General features: G+C 28.5%; 1 protein-coding gene across 1 annotated transcript in view; it reads right to left on the reverse strand.

The window, feature by feature from the left end:
- LOC111629547 overlaps positions 1-15134 on the reverse strand; it is a 68255-nt gene extending 53121 nt beyond the window's left edge. The window contains exons 1-2 of the mRNA XM_023373463.1: positions 14578-15134; positions 8006-8154 (exon numbers count right to left, since the gene is read on the reverse strand). Of these exons, the coding sequence (XP_023229231.1) occupies positions 8006-8083 (78 nt within the window). The 5' untranslated portion in view covers positions 8084-8154; positions 14578-15134. The remainder of the gene's footprint in view (positions 1-8005; positions 8155-14577) is intronic.
- Positions 15135-16990: the final 1856 nt, after the last annotated feature.

Genomic DNA, 16990 nt, shown 5'->3' on the forward strand with positions numbered 1-16990 from the left:
TATAAATATAAATAATATTTACAATAATTTGTAAATATCTACAAATAATGGCAAAACGAAAGATTCTAAGTGAAAGTGAATTGAAAGAGATTGCTGATAATAAATGAATGTAATTAATTATATCAAAATAAAAATTATTAAAATGTATTTTTTCAACTGAAACAATATACCATTATATAACTATGTTTATTTTATTTTATTGTTTGTAGTAAGCCAAGAAATTTTCAAGTTTTGTTCCTGATAGGCCAAGCTTTCGAAACATAATGCAAATGTATCGTTTGCGTCGGACATCTGTGATTGACGTGGCCTTCTACCAAATCGCGTACGTCAGACATATATGTCTGACATGGCTCATGTAGAACTTCTTAGCGTCAGACACATATGACTGGCATGGCGATTAACGTGTTAATTTGATGTTTAGGCAGAAGTAGGAGTTACGAATTTTAATACAGAATTTTCATTTTATTATTACTTTGTATTGTGTTGTTGTTATATTTTGTGTAAATATTTATATTAATTTCAAAATAGCTATACTGTTTAAAAAACTGCTAATAATGATGATTAAACCAAATATTTTAGTTTAACAGCTAAAAATTATAACTGTAGTTTATTTATTTAATTTCATTGATATAGGTCAAAAAAATCTGTAGTGTAGAAGATATTCAAAAATTAAGTATGTTTCAAATTTTATAAAATAATATGCACTCTATTTTTTTACTTTATTGTTGTAGCATTATTGATTTAAATGACGCTTTATAATTATAGCTATTTATTCAAGTAAAATAATATATAATTAAAATTCATATTAATAACAATTTCAAATATTTATCTAAAATTTAATTCAGGATATCCTTAAAATATGTTGTAATAAGATAAAGGAAACAGCACGAAAGAAGAGCATGACTTCATACATTTAGTAAATAAATTGTAATCAAGTACATAGTTGCCAACCATTAGCATTTTGTATGTTCCAACAGCAGACAGGCACTTTTCCCTTTGTAAGCATTTTTAAAGAATTTGATATTGTCACAAACACTTCATTTAACAAGTCTAACACCAGTATATATGCCAAAGACGTTCTATGTATTTTATTATGAAGAACTGAAGCAAACCAGAATGACGTTCTCAGATTCCTTCAATTGGGAAAGAACCAAGATTAATATTTTTATATATGTATGTTGGTATAGAATTTTAATGACAATGTATGAGAATTTTAGCTCAAATATGATAATTTTAAATGGCAGATATGATAAATTGCATCTTCAAGTCTAGCAAATTTAGTGGCATCATTTTGGCAGTTAAGTCAATTATGGCTGACTCACCAGCAGAAGGAAACAAGTTACTTTTATAGTTATACCAAATTATTGAGCAGAGCTAGTTTCTCTGCCCAAAAAGAAGAAACATCTGATTCATCACTTAAGAATATACAGGGTCTCTCCTGCATTGCTGTATAGCAAAAGGAAAAGACATTCAGTATGATAAGAAAAAGACAAAGATAGGAAATAAATAACCAGAAATATTATTGTCCTTAATAATTGCAGTAAAAGTCAATAAACTGACTGATTGCAACAGTCATGAATACACTGAACTGTAACAAAAAATTATTAACAAAGCAAATCATCATCCAAAGACATTTAACAGGAGGCACTCATCATGCAATATCAAAGATTCATGACACATCATAAATCTACGTGTGAGTTTATGATATGTCCTGTAAAATATTTGAATTTTTTACATTATGATGTTAAAGAGTATAAAACTATTGGCATACTCTTGACAGTGTTTATGGCAATAGCTTTAGAAGATATACACAGAGATAACATTAAATTTTGTCTATTAAAGATATTTAATATAAACATCGCAATATCTATGTTAATAAAGAACTTTTTCACTTTTTATGCTGTCAGTATTTTTATTCAAAAATCAGTGTTTTTCTACCAATGTCCCAGCTAATTCTAAAGGTTAGCAAGTATTCAACTATATTAAATAAAATTTCAATGCTAAGGTTTACTATTAGATTTTGATGAACATATTTATTTGAATATATTAATGATTATTAAGAAACAATAATATCAATATATTTAAATCATTGAGGTGTGTGGAGTGTGTGGTTTAATTCATATTTTAAAGCTACAACATATAAATACAACTTTAAAATAGGCCTACAATATAAATCTATCTAATTTGAAGAATTTTATTTAATTATTAATCCAATGTAATGATTCTCAAGTAAAAATATCATTTGAAACCATCTGCAAATAATAAATGATATCATATGATAAAAATTGATATCATTTGGCAGGAAATATTACTATAGATGATAAATGGCAGGTCAAGTACATTTACTTTCCATATCATTATTTAAGTTTCATTATAAATGTTTTCATTTTTAAATATTGAGTACATAATAGTAACTAATGTCAACTTTATTAAATTAATACTTGTTAATATAACTGTCAAACAACAAATTATTTTGTGCACAAACATGCTTTGTGACAGTCATTAAATATTTATTTAATATCTGCATTTGAAGACATTTTTACAATATAAAAAAATTCACAGTTCTTTTAGAAACTAAAATGTTTTTATTGGGAATATCTTGAGTAGATAAAATCATTTTACTATTACAATTTTTAAACTTTTCCTTACAATAAAAATTGTATTAATAAAATGTTAATTTTCAACTAAATCAGATAAATTAACTGACTATATATGTTTTAATTTATATACAATATATCAAACATCTAAAATTTTAATCTTCATTCTTAAACTTAATTGTCATAGCTCAAATAGTTGTAATTAACAATCTAAACTATGCTTTTATCAATTGGTGAAATCAAATGATAACTGATATGAAAAATCATTTGATCATTTAATCAAAAACCAGTTTGGAAATCATATCAATTATTATTATTATTATTTGAAAATGATGAAATGATATTTTATTAGTAATAACTGCAATCATAAAACATTGCAATATTACTAATAAAATATAATTTCACCATTTTCAAATGATATCATTAATTTATAATGTATACTATAATTTATATTTTATAATGAACTATCAGATGAGCCAGGCACTGCTCAGACAAAAAGTAATGATAGCAAAGATTATTATTATTATTAGATTATAGCCGATCTTACCCGTTTTCACCAAGTACAAGAATTAGGTCCCCACTCTTCCAAGACTAATTAGAGAATTTTTACATATCTGCTTACCACACCAGGATAACAATAAATAAGACTCACTGAAACCACTAACAGGTGCTTAGTACCACTAAGTGATGAATAATAAATGTTTTTTGTAACTCTTTCTGAGTCCTTCTTCAGGTTTACTACATTTGAAAAATAAGCTGGATCTTCCAGAATCATTCATAAATATAAAATCGAACACTAAGATGAAGAGTTCAAATAAAGCAAACTTATGCTCATGCACTCCCTGTGTCAACTTTATGTATGATGAAACACTAAATATCATTGAGAATTTTTAGAAGAATCTAAAAATATGTTTGATATCCTGCATAAATGGAAAAAAGGCATATAAAATAGTACAGTAGAAGCTGAGGTTTTTGGGGGGTAATCCTTAACCAATCTCTCTCCCCCACAGTGGAAATTTCAAAATACCCCTTCTTAGTGTGCATTCTCATGACAAACCCTATTAAAATGCAACCAAAAACGCAAAAAATCGCATCTAAAGTAGTATAATAGAAGCAGAGTTCTTCATGATAAGACTTAATCCTGTCCCTCTCCCCCATGGGGGGAATTTCAAAAAAATCCCTTCTTAGTGTACGTTCTCATGATGTACCCTAAATGTGTACCAATTTCAACTTTCAACTCCTAACCATTTGGGCTCTGCACTTATTATTATTAACAACTCATCTCAATTATGTTATAAGATTAGGGTCAAATTTATGAGAAATTTCGTTTTCACTATTCTATTTATTGGATATTTAATAGATAAATATGATTAAAATCATTATTGAATTTTAACTGAATAAATCTTTAGTACTTAAAAATATTTTTTATTTAAGTAACCTAAAAAATAAAAAATTAAATAACCTATATAATAAAAAAAACAACTCAGAAAATTTTTCATTATAATGGGGAATTAACTTACTTGATGATAACCTTACTCGAATAAAATGATTAATTTTAAACTCTAAAATCTAAAAACCTCATTTGAAACATTATATTTCAAATTCAATATTTTGAATTTGGAATGAATTCAAATATCGTTTATTCTTTTCAAAATATTTGTTTATTTTGGATTTATTGTTTTGGGGTAACCTGAAAGATGGAAATGATTAAAATATTTATTAATTGCCAAAATGTATACTATATGTGCCACTATTTATTTTCCTTCTTTATTATTTACAGTTTATACTGACTAAAACTAACTCTCTCCCGTTCTTCCCTCGAGAGATGGAATTTCCAAAATTCTCTTCTTAGTGTGCACTGTCATGGCGTATCCTAACTGTACCAAATTTTAACTTTCAGCTCCTAATTGTTTAAGTTCTGCACTTATTATCATCATCCAGATTCTCCAGGTGCAAGAATTAGGTCTCCCTCTTTCAAGGCTAATTAGAGAATTTTTAGATTGGTCTAAAAATATGTTCGATTTCCCACAAAAACGCAAAAAACTGTATCTAAAATATTACAGTAAAAGCTGAGTTCTTAAGGATATTCCTTAACCCTCGCCTAGTGTTCTTTTCAAAATTGCTGACCCTGACAATAGGTTTGTTCCAACACAAGTTCCTGACAGGCTTGAATTTGAAACTATATGAGACATGTGCAATGTTATTTTACAGCCAAGAACTGAATAATGCACATGCATGTTTTAAACCATTTAGGGACTTGTGTTGGAACAGACCTAATATTTGGCAGAGATATTTGCAAGTTACAATTTTAAAAGTACATTTTCTGTCGCTCTTAGCCTAGGGATAAAATGGGGATAAGTTTGGGTGAGAGTATGAAGTTAGTGTTTAACTGTTAAAATAAAATACTTGCAAATATTTTTATATATTTGTTTTATCATAATTTCACAATTTCTACCAAAACCAGACAAATTAATAATCAATCCGAACTATGAATTTAAAAACTGTCCTGGTGGTAACACTACCCTCTCCACATGGGGGAATTTTAAAAAATTCCTTCTTAAGGCTGTTATACACGTTACGGAAATCATTTGAGGATTAACCGTGATTTTTTTTCTATCTATCCACCTTTAAATAAAAATAATTCTTTATACGTTGGGAAATATTTTAATAAGTTTTGTAAATTACTATGTTCGATCCAGCCAGTTATATCCGATTTGTTTTGTCTGTTAAGTACATCCTTTGAGGATTTCCGTAACGTGTATAACAGCCTTTAGTGTATATTCTCATAACTTACCTTAACTGTGTACCAAATTTCAACTGTCAACTACTAACTGTTTGGGCTTTGCACTTATTATCATCATCATTATCAACCCATCTCAATTATAAGATATGTAAATTAAATTTAAAAAACCTTATGTTTGAAAAAAATAAATAAATACTTAACTGAAGATAATCATAAAAATAAAATAAAACATTTCCAAAGACAACAAACAAAAACTTGTCTAAAGAAATGTTTTTATAAAACTATAAATTAAAAAAAATATTTAGAATATTTTACTCTGAATCACTTGCATATTAACATTGAGTAAAATATCATATATAGATATCACTTGCTCAACGCATGAAATTAATTGCAACAATCCCTTTATACATGCATATGTGGCATTAACAGTTGTCTTTACTTAACATAGATTGTTTTTCTCAGCAAATAAGGTGTTGGTGAATTTGTTATTTTCGTGATGAAGGTGATTTCCAATATATGAGTTATTCGGAAAGTAATTTTGTTTTTTTTACCACCAGAGGAATTAGTTGTATTTTTACCTGCCAATTTCATTTTAAACCATATTGTCATTATATATTTTGACAGCTGATATTTCAAGGCTTATTTGTAAAAAATTTTGTTTGATTCTGTGAAATTTTTTTTTGGTGTCCCACCAAATATAGAAAATCAAAACCATTATTTTCAGCATATTTTGCTTTTTTTATTATCAAAAAATAAAAATGCTGTTCACAGAAGAAAAAAATTGTGACATGTATGGAGAAGATGTGTTGACAGAACGATAGTGCCAAAACCAGTTCACAAAATTTTGTTCTGGCAATTTCGATATTGAAGCTGATGAAGACAAAATAAAGATATTGATTGAAGCAAACCACTCAATAACAACACAAGAAATCACTGAGAGGTTAAGGAAAGAAAATTAAATATGCAGTTTTTAAAATCACTGATATAGTTTTAATATGGCCCTGGGGGGTCGCCAGAATTTTTTAACTTGTAAAGGGGTCGGGTATTCAAGAAGGTTGAAAAACACTGCTTTAATTAATACCTCTGTATATCAAAAACGAACTCGTGGATTTCTATTTTTTACATTTAAGTGGATCTCATTACATTTTCGGATTCCTGAACGCAATTAATAGAAAATGGCAAAGTTTTATCAAAATCAGCCTAAATTTTGAGAACGAACCCACTGAACTTCCATTGAAGGCGTGCTTAGCGACCGTGGAACATCGCACGAAAAAGTGGCGCGATATTGCTTTATCGCGCACTCTCGTGCTATGAGATTATATTTCGAAAATGAAGTCATGGACCCCATTTTTTATTACATTTTTGGATTCCTCATCGCAAATAATGGAAAATGACAAAGTGTAATCAAAATCGATTGAACAGATTTTGAAAATGAACACAATTCTGTAAGTCACATAGAACCTTCGCTAATGCTCCGCCTCAGTTATGTAGGCTTTTTAAGTTTCGTAAAGGATATAACGGTATACAAAATACCCGTAATGTGTATGGAAAAGATACTCCTAAACTTCAGACATGTCAAATGTGGTATTGAAAGTTTCGTTCGGGAAATTTTGAACTAAAGGATATAAAACATAGGGAATGCTCAAAAGCTGTTGACAAAGAGAAATTTTGCAATAGAACAAAAAGAAATTATCAAAAATCGATGAATAATGTGTGAACTTATAACAAACCATGTCACCGACATATTGATTGTGTCTTGCATGCATTAAGTGGGAGAAAAAAACAAACTGGATCGAGTATAATTTTCTGACAAAGGTGGGCAGCTCTAAGGTTTCATTTTATTTTTAAATTCGTTACTCATTTTTATCATAGAAGACTTTTTTACCGATAACAAAATAATATTTGTTATTAACCGAAAATTTGTTCTAGCTGGTGGAGATTGTTCCGTCGAGTACAGAGATACATACCACTGCATTTGATTAACGGGATTTTGATATATGTGGTAACATCGACAGATATTGTGAAAGCAAACTTATTTTATCGTTCCTCTTCTTGCCACATGTTCTCGCTCACTTGCATCTGCATAGTCACACTCTAAGTCAGTGATTCTCAACCACTGTGCCGTGGCACTTTAGTGTGCCGCTAGATTTTTGAAGTGTGCCGCCATTGCATACATAAGCGACATCAGACAAGTAGTTTAATCGGTTCTACCTTCCTATGGCGCATTTGGAAATTGTAACTGGTGTTACCGGTAACTGCCGGTAGTACCATGTAGTACCAGGTAGTACCGGGTAAACGTTTAGAAAATGTCACGCCAAATTTTTAAATTATTAGAAGTGTACCATGACGAAAAAAAGGTTGAGAATCACTGCTCTAAGTTATGGTTATTTTTGGTATTCCCTCTCTAGCCTTTTTACAAACCAACTATAGAATTGCACATGTTTTGTACTACTCTTTCTACTCTTCTTATAAATACTTTCTTAACACGTTAATCGCCATGATAATATCAGAAAAATTTTTCACATGGGCCATGGTAACTTTATTAGATAATTTAGTTAAAAATGTATCAAGGAAACTTAATGTATCACAGAAAAAATTTTTTTTTGCCAAAATTCCCGGANCTATTTTAAAACTCTAACAATTTTTAAATAAATATTTTTCTTACATTTTCTATTTGATTTCTCACAACAGCAGCCAATTGATGAACATCTATAACAGTAACAGATTTAGAAGAATTTGCCATAATTTGGAGGAAAATACTCCTATAAACCAGGCTGTTCCATTACATCCATCACTTAAAATTTATTTACTGTACTGAAATAAAGATTAAAAAAGTTAAATATACATATATTATTTATATTATTCAATTAAGCAATATTGATGAAATATAAATAAAATTTTGCTGAAATCAAGACTAAGCATTTTGGAAAATGCTTAGAGGATGCTTGCAAAAATTTTCTGAATGATATCCAAACAAATTATATCATTTTTTAAAGTAATAAAGTTAATCAACTTATTTTTAATCACAAAAAGTTACTAATCTCTCATAAGATATGCAATTCTTTCGAAAACTATTTACCTAAATATTTAAATTACCAGAAATAAAAGTATTTTGATATAGTTGTTAATAAATGTTAGTTTATTTTTAATTTATTATATACTGTACTTACTGAAGAGAATTAAAGTATTTTCAATAATTAATTTAATTACTTTTAGTAAGTAATAATTAATTACAAAACACTTGTAAGTAGAAATGTAATTACTACAAATTTCTGCAAAAGATTGATATTTTTCTTGTAGAATCGTTTCTGAAATAAAGATTGTATTTTTAACTGTACTCAGGATAAGTTAAAAACGAACAATCAATTTAATTACTGAAAAGAGATCATTCCTTCTAATGAAATCAAATTTTTCTTCTTCCTTATTTGCATTTGATAGCTGTCTTTATTTTTCTCAGAGTAACTTTTTGATATCACTATAATAAGTCTTTTCCTATCATCTGGTGTGGTACACCAGAGAAAAACATTTTATCAAAACAAAAACTTTACTATCTTTAAAACTTATATTTCAACCTTCAAGAAGTTAGAGAAAATTTTTTCCTTTACATAAAAAAAATCATTACTCAATCCATCTCATAAAGAACCTATTTCCTCACAAACGAAATTATATATTTACGTAACAACTTCTTAAGTCCGTATATTTTATTTTCAATCACTCGTTTAATGTAGTGTGACACTATACGTTTTGTGGGATAATTGTATTTGCCATTTTTTTCGACCTAGAAACAAGTCGAGAAACTTTAAAAATGACATTCACTAAGTAGACTTCATTCAAATTTTAGTCACTTCATGTCGCGATCATTCGCGTTTGATAGGTTGTTCAAAGGTTCTGCATTCTCTAACAGAATTAAATTGTAATTCAGATTGAGTCTTACGTACAAGCTACTCTATCCCGAAAAGTTATCCATTCATAATAAAGTGAAACAAGAACTTTTCTAATTTATAAAAGATCCGGCTTTCGTATCAAAGTCCGAAATCTATTTGTAATAACTGAAGATACGTCTGTCAAATCATCATGAATGAACTAGTGTTGTGGTATTTTAAATAGAGCTCTATTCGGCATTGCAAAAACACATAAAAGCAGCAGAGATCAGTATTATAAATGATAATACAATAACAAAGATTTATTGATAAAAATTATTTATGATTTTGCAATTCGAACAACAATAAAAGCGATGTTAAGATATTCTTTACCTTTACATCATTTTCATCACAAGAATGTGCAAGACAGATTTTTGGAAAGGAAAAAACTTATTGAAACCAAAGTACAATTTACGCATTGAGCGCAAACAGAACACTATTAAATATATTACATGTGAAACTGAAAATTTGTAGCAAATATAGTATGGATCTAAATAATAATCCAATTTAATCCGATAATTTTTATCCGTACTTTCATATTTATAGTATTAATAAGATAAGAATGTGTGTTCAAACATTATCTAGAAAATTGTTAACGTAATATAAACTCGAACATTTTTATTTTTCTTTCTAATTAATAAAGTTAAACGCAATGAAATAGTGACGATTATGAAATCAGTAAACGGATAATCTAATCATTCCCATTAACAAATATTGCACAAAACGTGAAATGTTTAACAGTTTTCGATAAAATAAATTAGTATACGTAACAAATAAATAAGATGTTATACAGTAGAGCGTCGATTTTCCGAATCAATTGGGGACTGGGGTTGTTCGTATAACTGATATTTCGGATAACCGATTTATGTAAGAAAAAATAGTTTAACGTATCCGATGTTAAAATTTTTATCCGTTGCGTGTCGCTTCGCGTTGAATTTTCGTCGATGTTAAGCCTAACAAAGACTATTGTATCGTTAAAAATTATTTTTTTATTTTGTACGAACAAAATAAATATATTGAAAAATATAAAAACAATAAAAAATTATACTTCAGATGTTAATTTAGTATCAAAAACGTAAAATATTTGAGTAGCCCAAGACATAGCCAAAGATTGAAGCGCCACAGCACTGGCGAAAATTTAAATTTGCCGACTGGAATTCTTTCGGATGATTGACTTTCGGAAAATCGACGCTCTACTGTAATTTCTTTTCAAATTTTTCGAATTCTAACCAGTGAATATTTTAGTGCAACTGATGTATTTAAGTCCTTTAAAATAAATTCGCTGACAGGACCAAGTTACTTAAAAAATTTACATGTGTATTGTTGAGAATGCAAGTTTTTATAAAGGCGATTTTATATCTCAGGACTTCGATTAAAAATTGAAATTATCAAATATTAAGGAAAAATTCATCCGAAGTCCATTAAAAATTCGTAAAACTTTTTAGTTTCAGCGGTCGGTATCATCATACTTTTACGAATTAAGAATACGGATTTCCCATTATCCGAAAGTAGAGCGTTCCTGAATGCCTCTTTGGACACAGAACGGTTCATGGTTGCGATTGGAGACAAGGTCATAAATACAATAAACTACAGAAAGTGCATTTTAAAATAACACTTGCAAAAAATGCTACATAATGCACATGATTATACAATATATCACATCAAGTTCCAAGTTTTAACTCAAACTGACATAACCGAATAACAAATACAACACATGAAAAGCTTGCTTACAAACACAAACATCTATACATCCAGGAATCATATTAAAATTCATGCCTTGAACGGTCATGAAAAACAAAATATACAGACTGTGCAATTTTAAGACAAAAAATAATCATTTTAATTGGTAAAACAACAAAATCGGACATCAGACATAGTCGTTCCAAGCCCCCACAACATACGAAATATATGTGCTGAAAAGATTAATAAATATTCAGACCTCGCCCATGAAATAAAGCGTCTATGATGAATGGATAAGATCTCATTGTGCCTGTGGTCTTTTCTTGCACAGATGTCACACCATATACACATACAAAAAATCTTGAAACATTAGAGCTTCTTAACACATATATCATTACAGAATGCTGCTATACCAAACACGTACATAATCAGGAAATTCTTAAATAGACACAAATAACATAAACCAAAACATTTGTTTTCTGAAGTTATGCTTTGATTTTGGTCTGAAATAGCACTAAGCACCGGTATATATGCCATCTAGGATACACTCAGGGCACCACCACCACCACCAACGAAGTGTATATAATCCAAGTAACTTTTATATACAAGAGAGCGTAGTTAGATCACCTATAATAGGAATGGCTCTAACAAATTGTGGATGGCTTTGGAGATTACGAAGTATCCCAGGAAAAGACAGTTCTGGGTCCACTACCCACAGAAAATTTTGAAATATAATACAATACTATAAAATAATGTACAGTACGTACGAAACGGTGCAAAAATATTCAAAATTTAAACGTTCAAAATTACATATTTATTTTAAAAATATAAAATTTTAAATAGAATTTCATCACTTGGAACAGTGGACAGGAATGGCTTAAAATATGGGTGGTTAAACCACCCCTGGCCCTTTCTAGCCTCGGACCTGTATATTCTGTACATCAATTTTTGACAATAATTTTAAAATGATATACTGCAAAATTGATAATCTTAAGTCGTTAGAATAACAAACAATTTCCATTTTTGCAAAAGGTTCAGTTATTAGACTACTTTTTAAATTTAGATTTTTCCCTGTTAACATAGAAACCAGGTTGTTTTTACTGGACTTTTATTTTATTTACGCTTATATATAATATAGCCTATATTTTAATAAGCCTAAGCCTAAATAAAATAAAAATTCCATAAAGATATAATACTGTAATAATAATAATAATAATAAATATATTTATTTATTTATTGGGTATATATTTATATATATATATTTATTACATTATATATACCCAAACATTATACAGACAGACTTCAGGAATTCTATACTTAAAACTTGAAAAGAACAAAAATATGGCAATTGGACCAACAAAATTTTAACACTTCTGAGAGAGACAAATAAGTTGCCAAATTGTTTATTAAAGACGTTCAGAATCAGTATTACATGAAAAAGTAAGAAAAAATTTATAAATTAACTCATAAAAAAAAATCCCTTAAAATAGCTAATTTATCGATACGGCGATAAAACTAACACTACGAAATTTAAAATTTGAGAAATTCCATTTTATCAGATTTTGACAAATTTAAAGAAATCCGATTTTTAATCAGGTCGTAAGAACTCCGTTTCGAAGACGAACAAATTTAAAGCATCTAGTAGCGCACTCACGATTTAATCATAGCGGGAGCTGATTTGAACAGATAAAAAAAATTTAACGTGAATTCAATAAAATTCCCACCTTATATGACCACTAATTCATTGGTAGTCTAGAAATAGAAGATATGACAATATAAATAAAAAATGAATTGGGAAAATATTTCTGGAAAATTTTCAAGTGTTTGTTTTCCTTTTTCTTTGGAGGGTGCCAGGGCCCCATGGCTCCCTCTGGGTGCGCCACTGAAGACATCAAATTACCATTATCAAATATTTCCGCTATTGCGTATGTTATTTTACGAATTTCTCAATCAGATCGAATTTTCGAATTGACGCATTTTAATTATGGTCGTATCGATGGCTGGCAGCTCGGTCGTTTGTTAAAATTTGATAGATTACAGACGTTGAGTTTTATTTGCTCATATTTTCTGAGGTGAGGTTGTTATCCTGTGCATAAAAGCCAGAAATCAAATAAAAGCCCAAAGTGCACTCTTGCATTAACTAACAGGTCGCAAATAAATAATATAAATTTAGAATAGAATTAAACAATTTATGCTTTATTATAACCATTTATTATAAGTTTCAGAAATTGTAATTAAGCTAAAAAAAATTATCAATTAAAAATAGTATAGTTTTTCTATTTTTTTAAGTTGATTTTTCTTGCATTAAATGCAAAAGCTGTTTAAATATTAGTAATTGTTAACAAAACGAAAAGCTACAGAAAAGAAATCATCATTGGTTAATTCGAAAATAATCTTTAAGAGATTTGGAGCAGTAAGGTTTATTATTATTAACTATCAAAATTATTTAAAATTATAAAAACAGATGCCTTCATAAAAAACCCGTTTAAAAAATTATTTATTTTATCAAAATATTCATAAGTAATAGCGAAATCATTCTCGACTGGCGATAATACTTCATCTTAATAATTTATTATAGAAGAAATAAGATTTGAACTAATCCCTTATATATAATTATAAATGTCCAATTGTATCTAGAAATCAATGCGTAATTTACACATTTGAATTATTTACATGTAGTCGAAGAAAACAAACAAATAAACTTAAAACACTGTTTTCGAAAGTCAAATAAATCAAAATATAAATTAAATTCAGTAATTTTTTCAACAATTTAGCAAAAGCAGACACGAAATCTCCTTAAATAATAGCTGCATTGTTACATGCTGTAAGTGTTTTCCCTTTTTATTCAAATTTACAAACAAAAAAATTAATTTGACTTTTAAATAATAATGAAAAAACCAGGACTATTTTGTATTTATTTGCATTTAAAAGTGGGGAAAAAACAAATATATTCGTTATAAATAAAAACCACAGCTTGTTTATTAAAGTGTCAATTATGAAATTTTTCAATTTCGTGAAATTTCGCCAGTACACAAAAGATTTTTAAATCATACTCAAATGTGAAACAAACACGCGATAATTTATTTTTATTATATTAATATTTTAAACTTTAAAAACACGTGGACACGTCCGTCAATTAGCTTCTAATAAATAAATTGATTATTCTTTTTTACTCTAAGTAAACGACGATTATAATTTTCAAACGAATCATTTATGTAAATCGATCAAATTAAATCCATTGTCATATTTGTAAGAGTATATCAAACAATAGCAAATGTTTTGATTAAAGCGGTTAAATGAAAAATTTCAGTTTATCAGACTATATTTATAATAATGATTATATAGATTTTTAAGTCGACACTTATTTTTTAAAATGCTTTTAAACACTAAATTTATTATGATGTATTAATTATAATGATTACTATAATGATCTTAATATGAAAGACAAAAATCCTAAAATCTGTGTAAAAACCAAATGCATTTAAATTAATATTTAAAAATAATAATAATAATGGCAGGAATAGAGCTTTTTCCTTTACCTCCAAATGCACTATTTACAATTTTTTTTTTTTTTGGCTCGATCACATGCAGACAACAAAACAAAGGTTTGTCTATAATTAAACGTAACAGCTCTTACCGAAAGTTTTCGTATAGATGACTCATCGAAATGTCTTTAGGTGAAACCTTTGTTTGATAGATCAACGATACAACGATCGTACACCAGAACGCAGCGTTAGAAAAGATGTTGGTGTTACGCATCTCGCAGACTGAATGATTTACTCGGAGGACGACAGAGGAAGCGCACGAGAAATAAATTCCATCACACAAAACGGGATTAGTCACTATCGGAATGTCCCGATGGATTTACTGAAGATTCTCTTCCCCATCATGATGACTCATCGGCCGCAGATTCCCTCTCCTCCCCCGAACTGTTTGCAGATAAAGAGCATCGGATAAGTAGTATTTCGATCCTAATTCGACTCATATAAAATTAACTAATTTATTTCTTCGGTAAGGAAAACTTTTATGCAATTTCAATAAAATAAACTAGTTCGTTATCTATTTTTTTTAAAGCATTAAATCAATAGCTAATTAAATACGAACACAAACTAGAGACTTTTTCAAACCATCCTTTCGATAAGTTAAAACGTCATTTAAAAATATCGCTAATAAACTTCTTTACGACAAGAACTTTTTTCTTTCAAACACTAAATGAATATTTCTATTACTAGATATAAAATTAAAATCATCATATTAAATATATAATTAATACCTTTAATTATATACTTAACTATTTCTTTAATTCTTTCTCGAAATATTTTTGAGAATTACAAACTACGCAAAAAATTGTATTTTAGACACTTCATGCACAACATAAAAGAAATCAATAAACGATTTCAAAACATTTAAGAACGGATGTTTTTTAAACGTCTTAAAAAAATGTTTACGATTGTAATTATACTAACAATCTACACGAGCTTTCGATGCATTTAAAATAACCATTTGCATAATTTTTTAACAAAGATCTATGCCAAGAAATTTAGTATAATAATAATAATTACAAGTTTAACATCTAGTTTTTATTAATTAAATCGAATGCAAATGAGACTACGGTCGATTGTCGTTAATTTCCTGCCGCGTATGAAAAGCTACTTCCTCATATCCCTGCTTATAACTAATCTGCAGCAATAACAGCTAGAAATTGATGACGGGGCGCGAAGAATAACTGCGGGGATGCAGGGTGGTTTGTGTCGTTTCCCTCAGTATAAGCAATTTTGCATCCTCCTTTGTGCATCACTATAGAAACTACTGACAGTTAATCTCTAAATATCAAATCTTTATCGCCCTTTATTAAGAAACAATTCCCAAAAAAGCAAAATAACAAACGCACTTTAGAGTAAATGATTGTTTAAAATTTCCAATTCGTTTTGAATTATATTTATATATTAGAGGATACACAGAAACGTTATCTTTCAATAATTTCATAATAGAAAGTGACCCAATCTATTAAGTTTCATATCTCTGATTTCAGAGTTATTCCAAATATTTTCTTATCAGCTACTTATATAAATAGCGTGCATAACTCTTGTTCGTAGTCAGGTTCTTAATTTTGCGGATGCGAAACTACTTCCAGCATCCGTGGAATGAAGCTTACCNGTATATTTTTTTATTGAAAAATAATTTGCAAATATTTTCTCGAAAGCATTTAAACTGAAACTAAGTTCTAAAATTTTAACAAAATTTTTCACGAGTCTCTGTGGTAATAAAATAAATTTTAGCAACGATCAATGTTGAGTTTGGGAATTAAATACATATGACATGACACAGAACATTTTCTAACCGTTCTAAACGAGAAATTTGCACGCTATTTTTTTATGATAAAAGTATAAAACGGGAACAGTACTATATTATTTGGCAACGAAAATAATATTTCCTTGCCAGAAGCTAGTCCAAAACCTCTAGAAAATTTCATTTTACTTCATTTCAATTGATGTAATTTAATTATAATGGTAATCTATTATTTCAGTGTTATGCTTTTTCTTCTAATAAATGTAATAATGTAAATTATTGACAAAACATACATAAATTGACACTAAACAAACTCAACCAATACGGAGGCTTAACCACAGATTAACACCGAGAAGAGACACTGCTACGGAAAACAGACTGCTCTCCATACGACAGCTGTGGTAAAGTAATAAAATCGCTATTGATTATAAGGCTACTGGAGATTTTTTAAATTCAAACTGTAATGATAAAAAACGAATAAAAAGACAACAATTAAAAAATGAAAGTTTATTAACTTAAACTTTATTTCTATTTAATTTCTTTAACTTTTTTCTTTCCAAAGTTTTTGTACTTTCGTTTTCATTAATGTTTTAACGATTTGAAAAAGTTCTCAAATTACAAAATAATTCCAGACAATTTTTAAAAGTAGGGCTCTTGTCTCTAAGCCTCCAATTTTTTGTGTGGTTTGTAATTCTCAAAAATATTTCGAGAAAGGAGAATTAAAAGTAATAGTTAAGTAAATAATTAATAGGCATTAATTA

The sequence above is a fragment of the Centruroides sculpturatus genome, unplaced genomic scaffold (assembly GCF_000671375.1).
Source record: "Centruroides sculpturatus isolate CEXI.00-Female unplaced genomic scaffold, Cexi_2.0 scaffold499, whole genome shotgun sequence".
NCBI lineage: Eukaryota > Metazoa > Arthropoda > Arachnida > Scorpiones > Buthidae > Centruroides > Centruroides sculpturatus.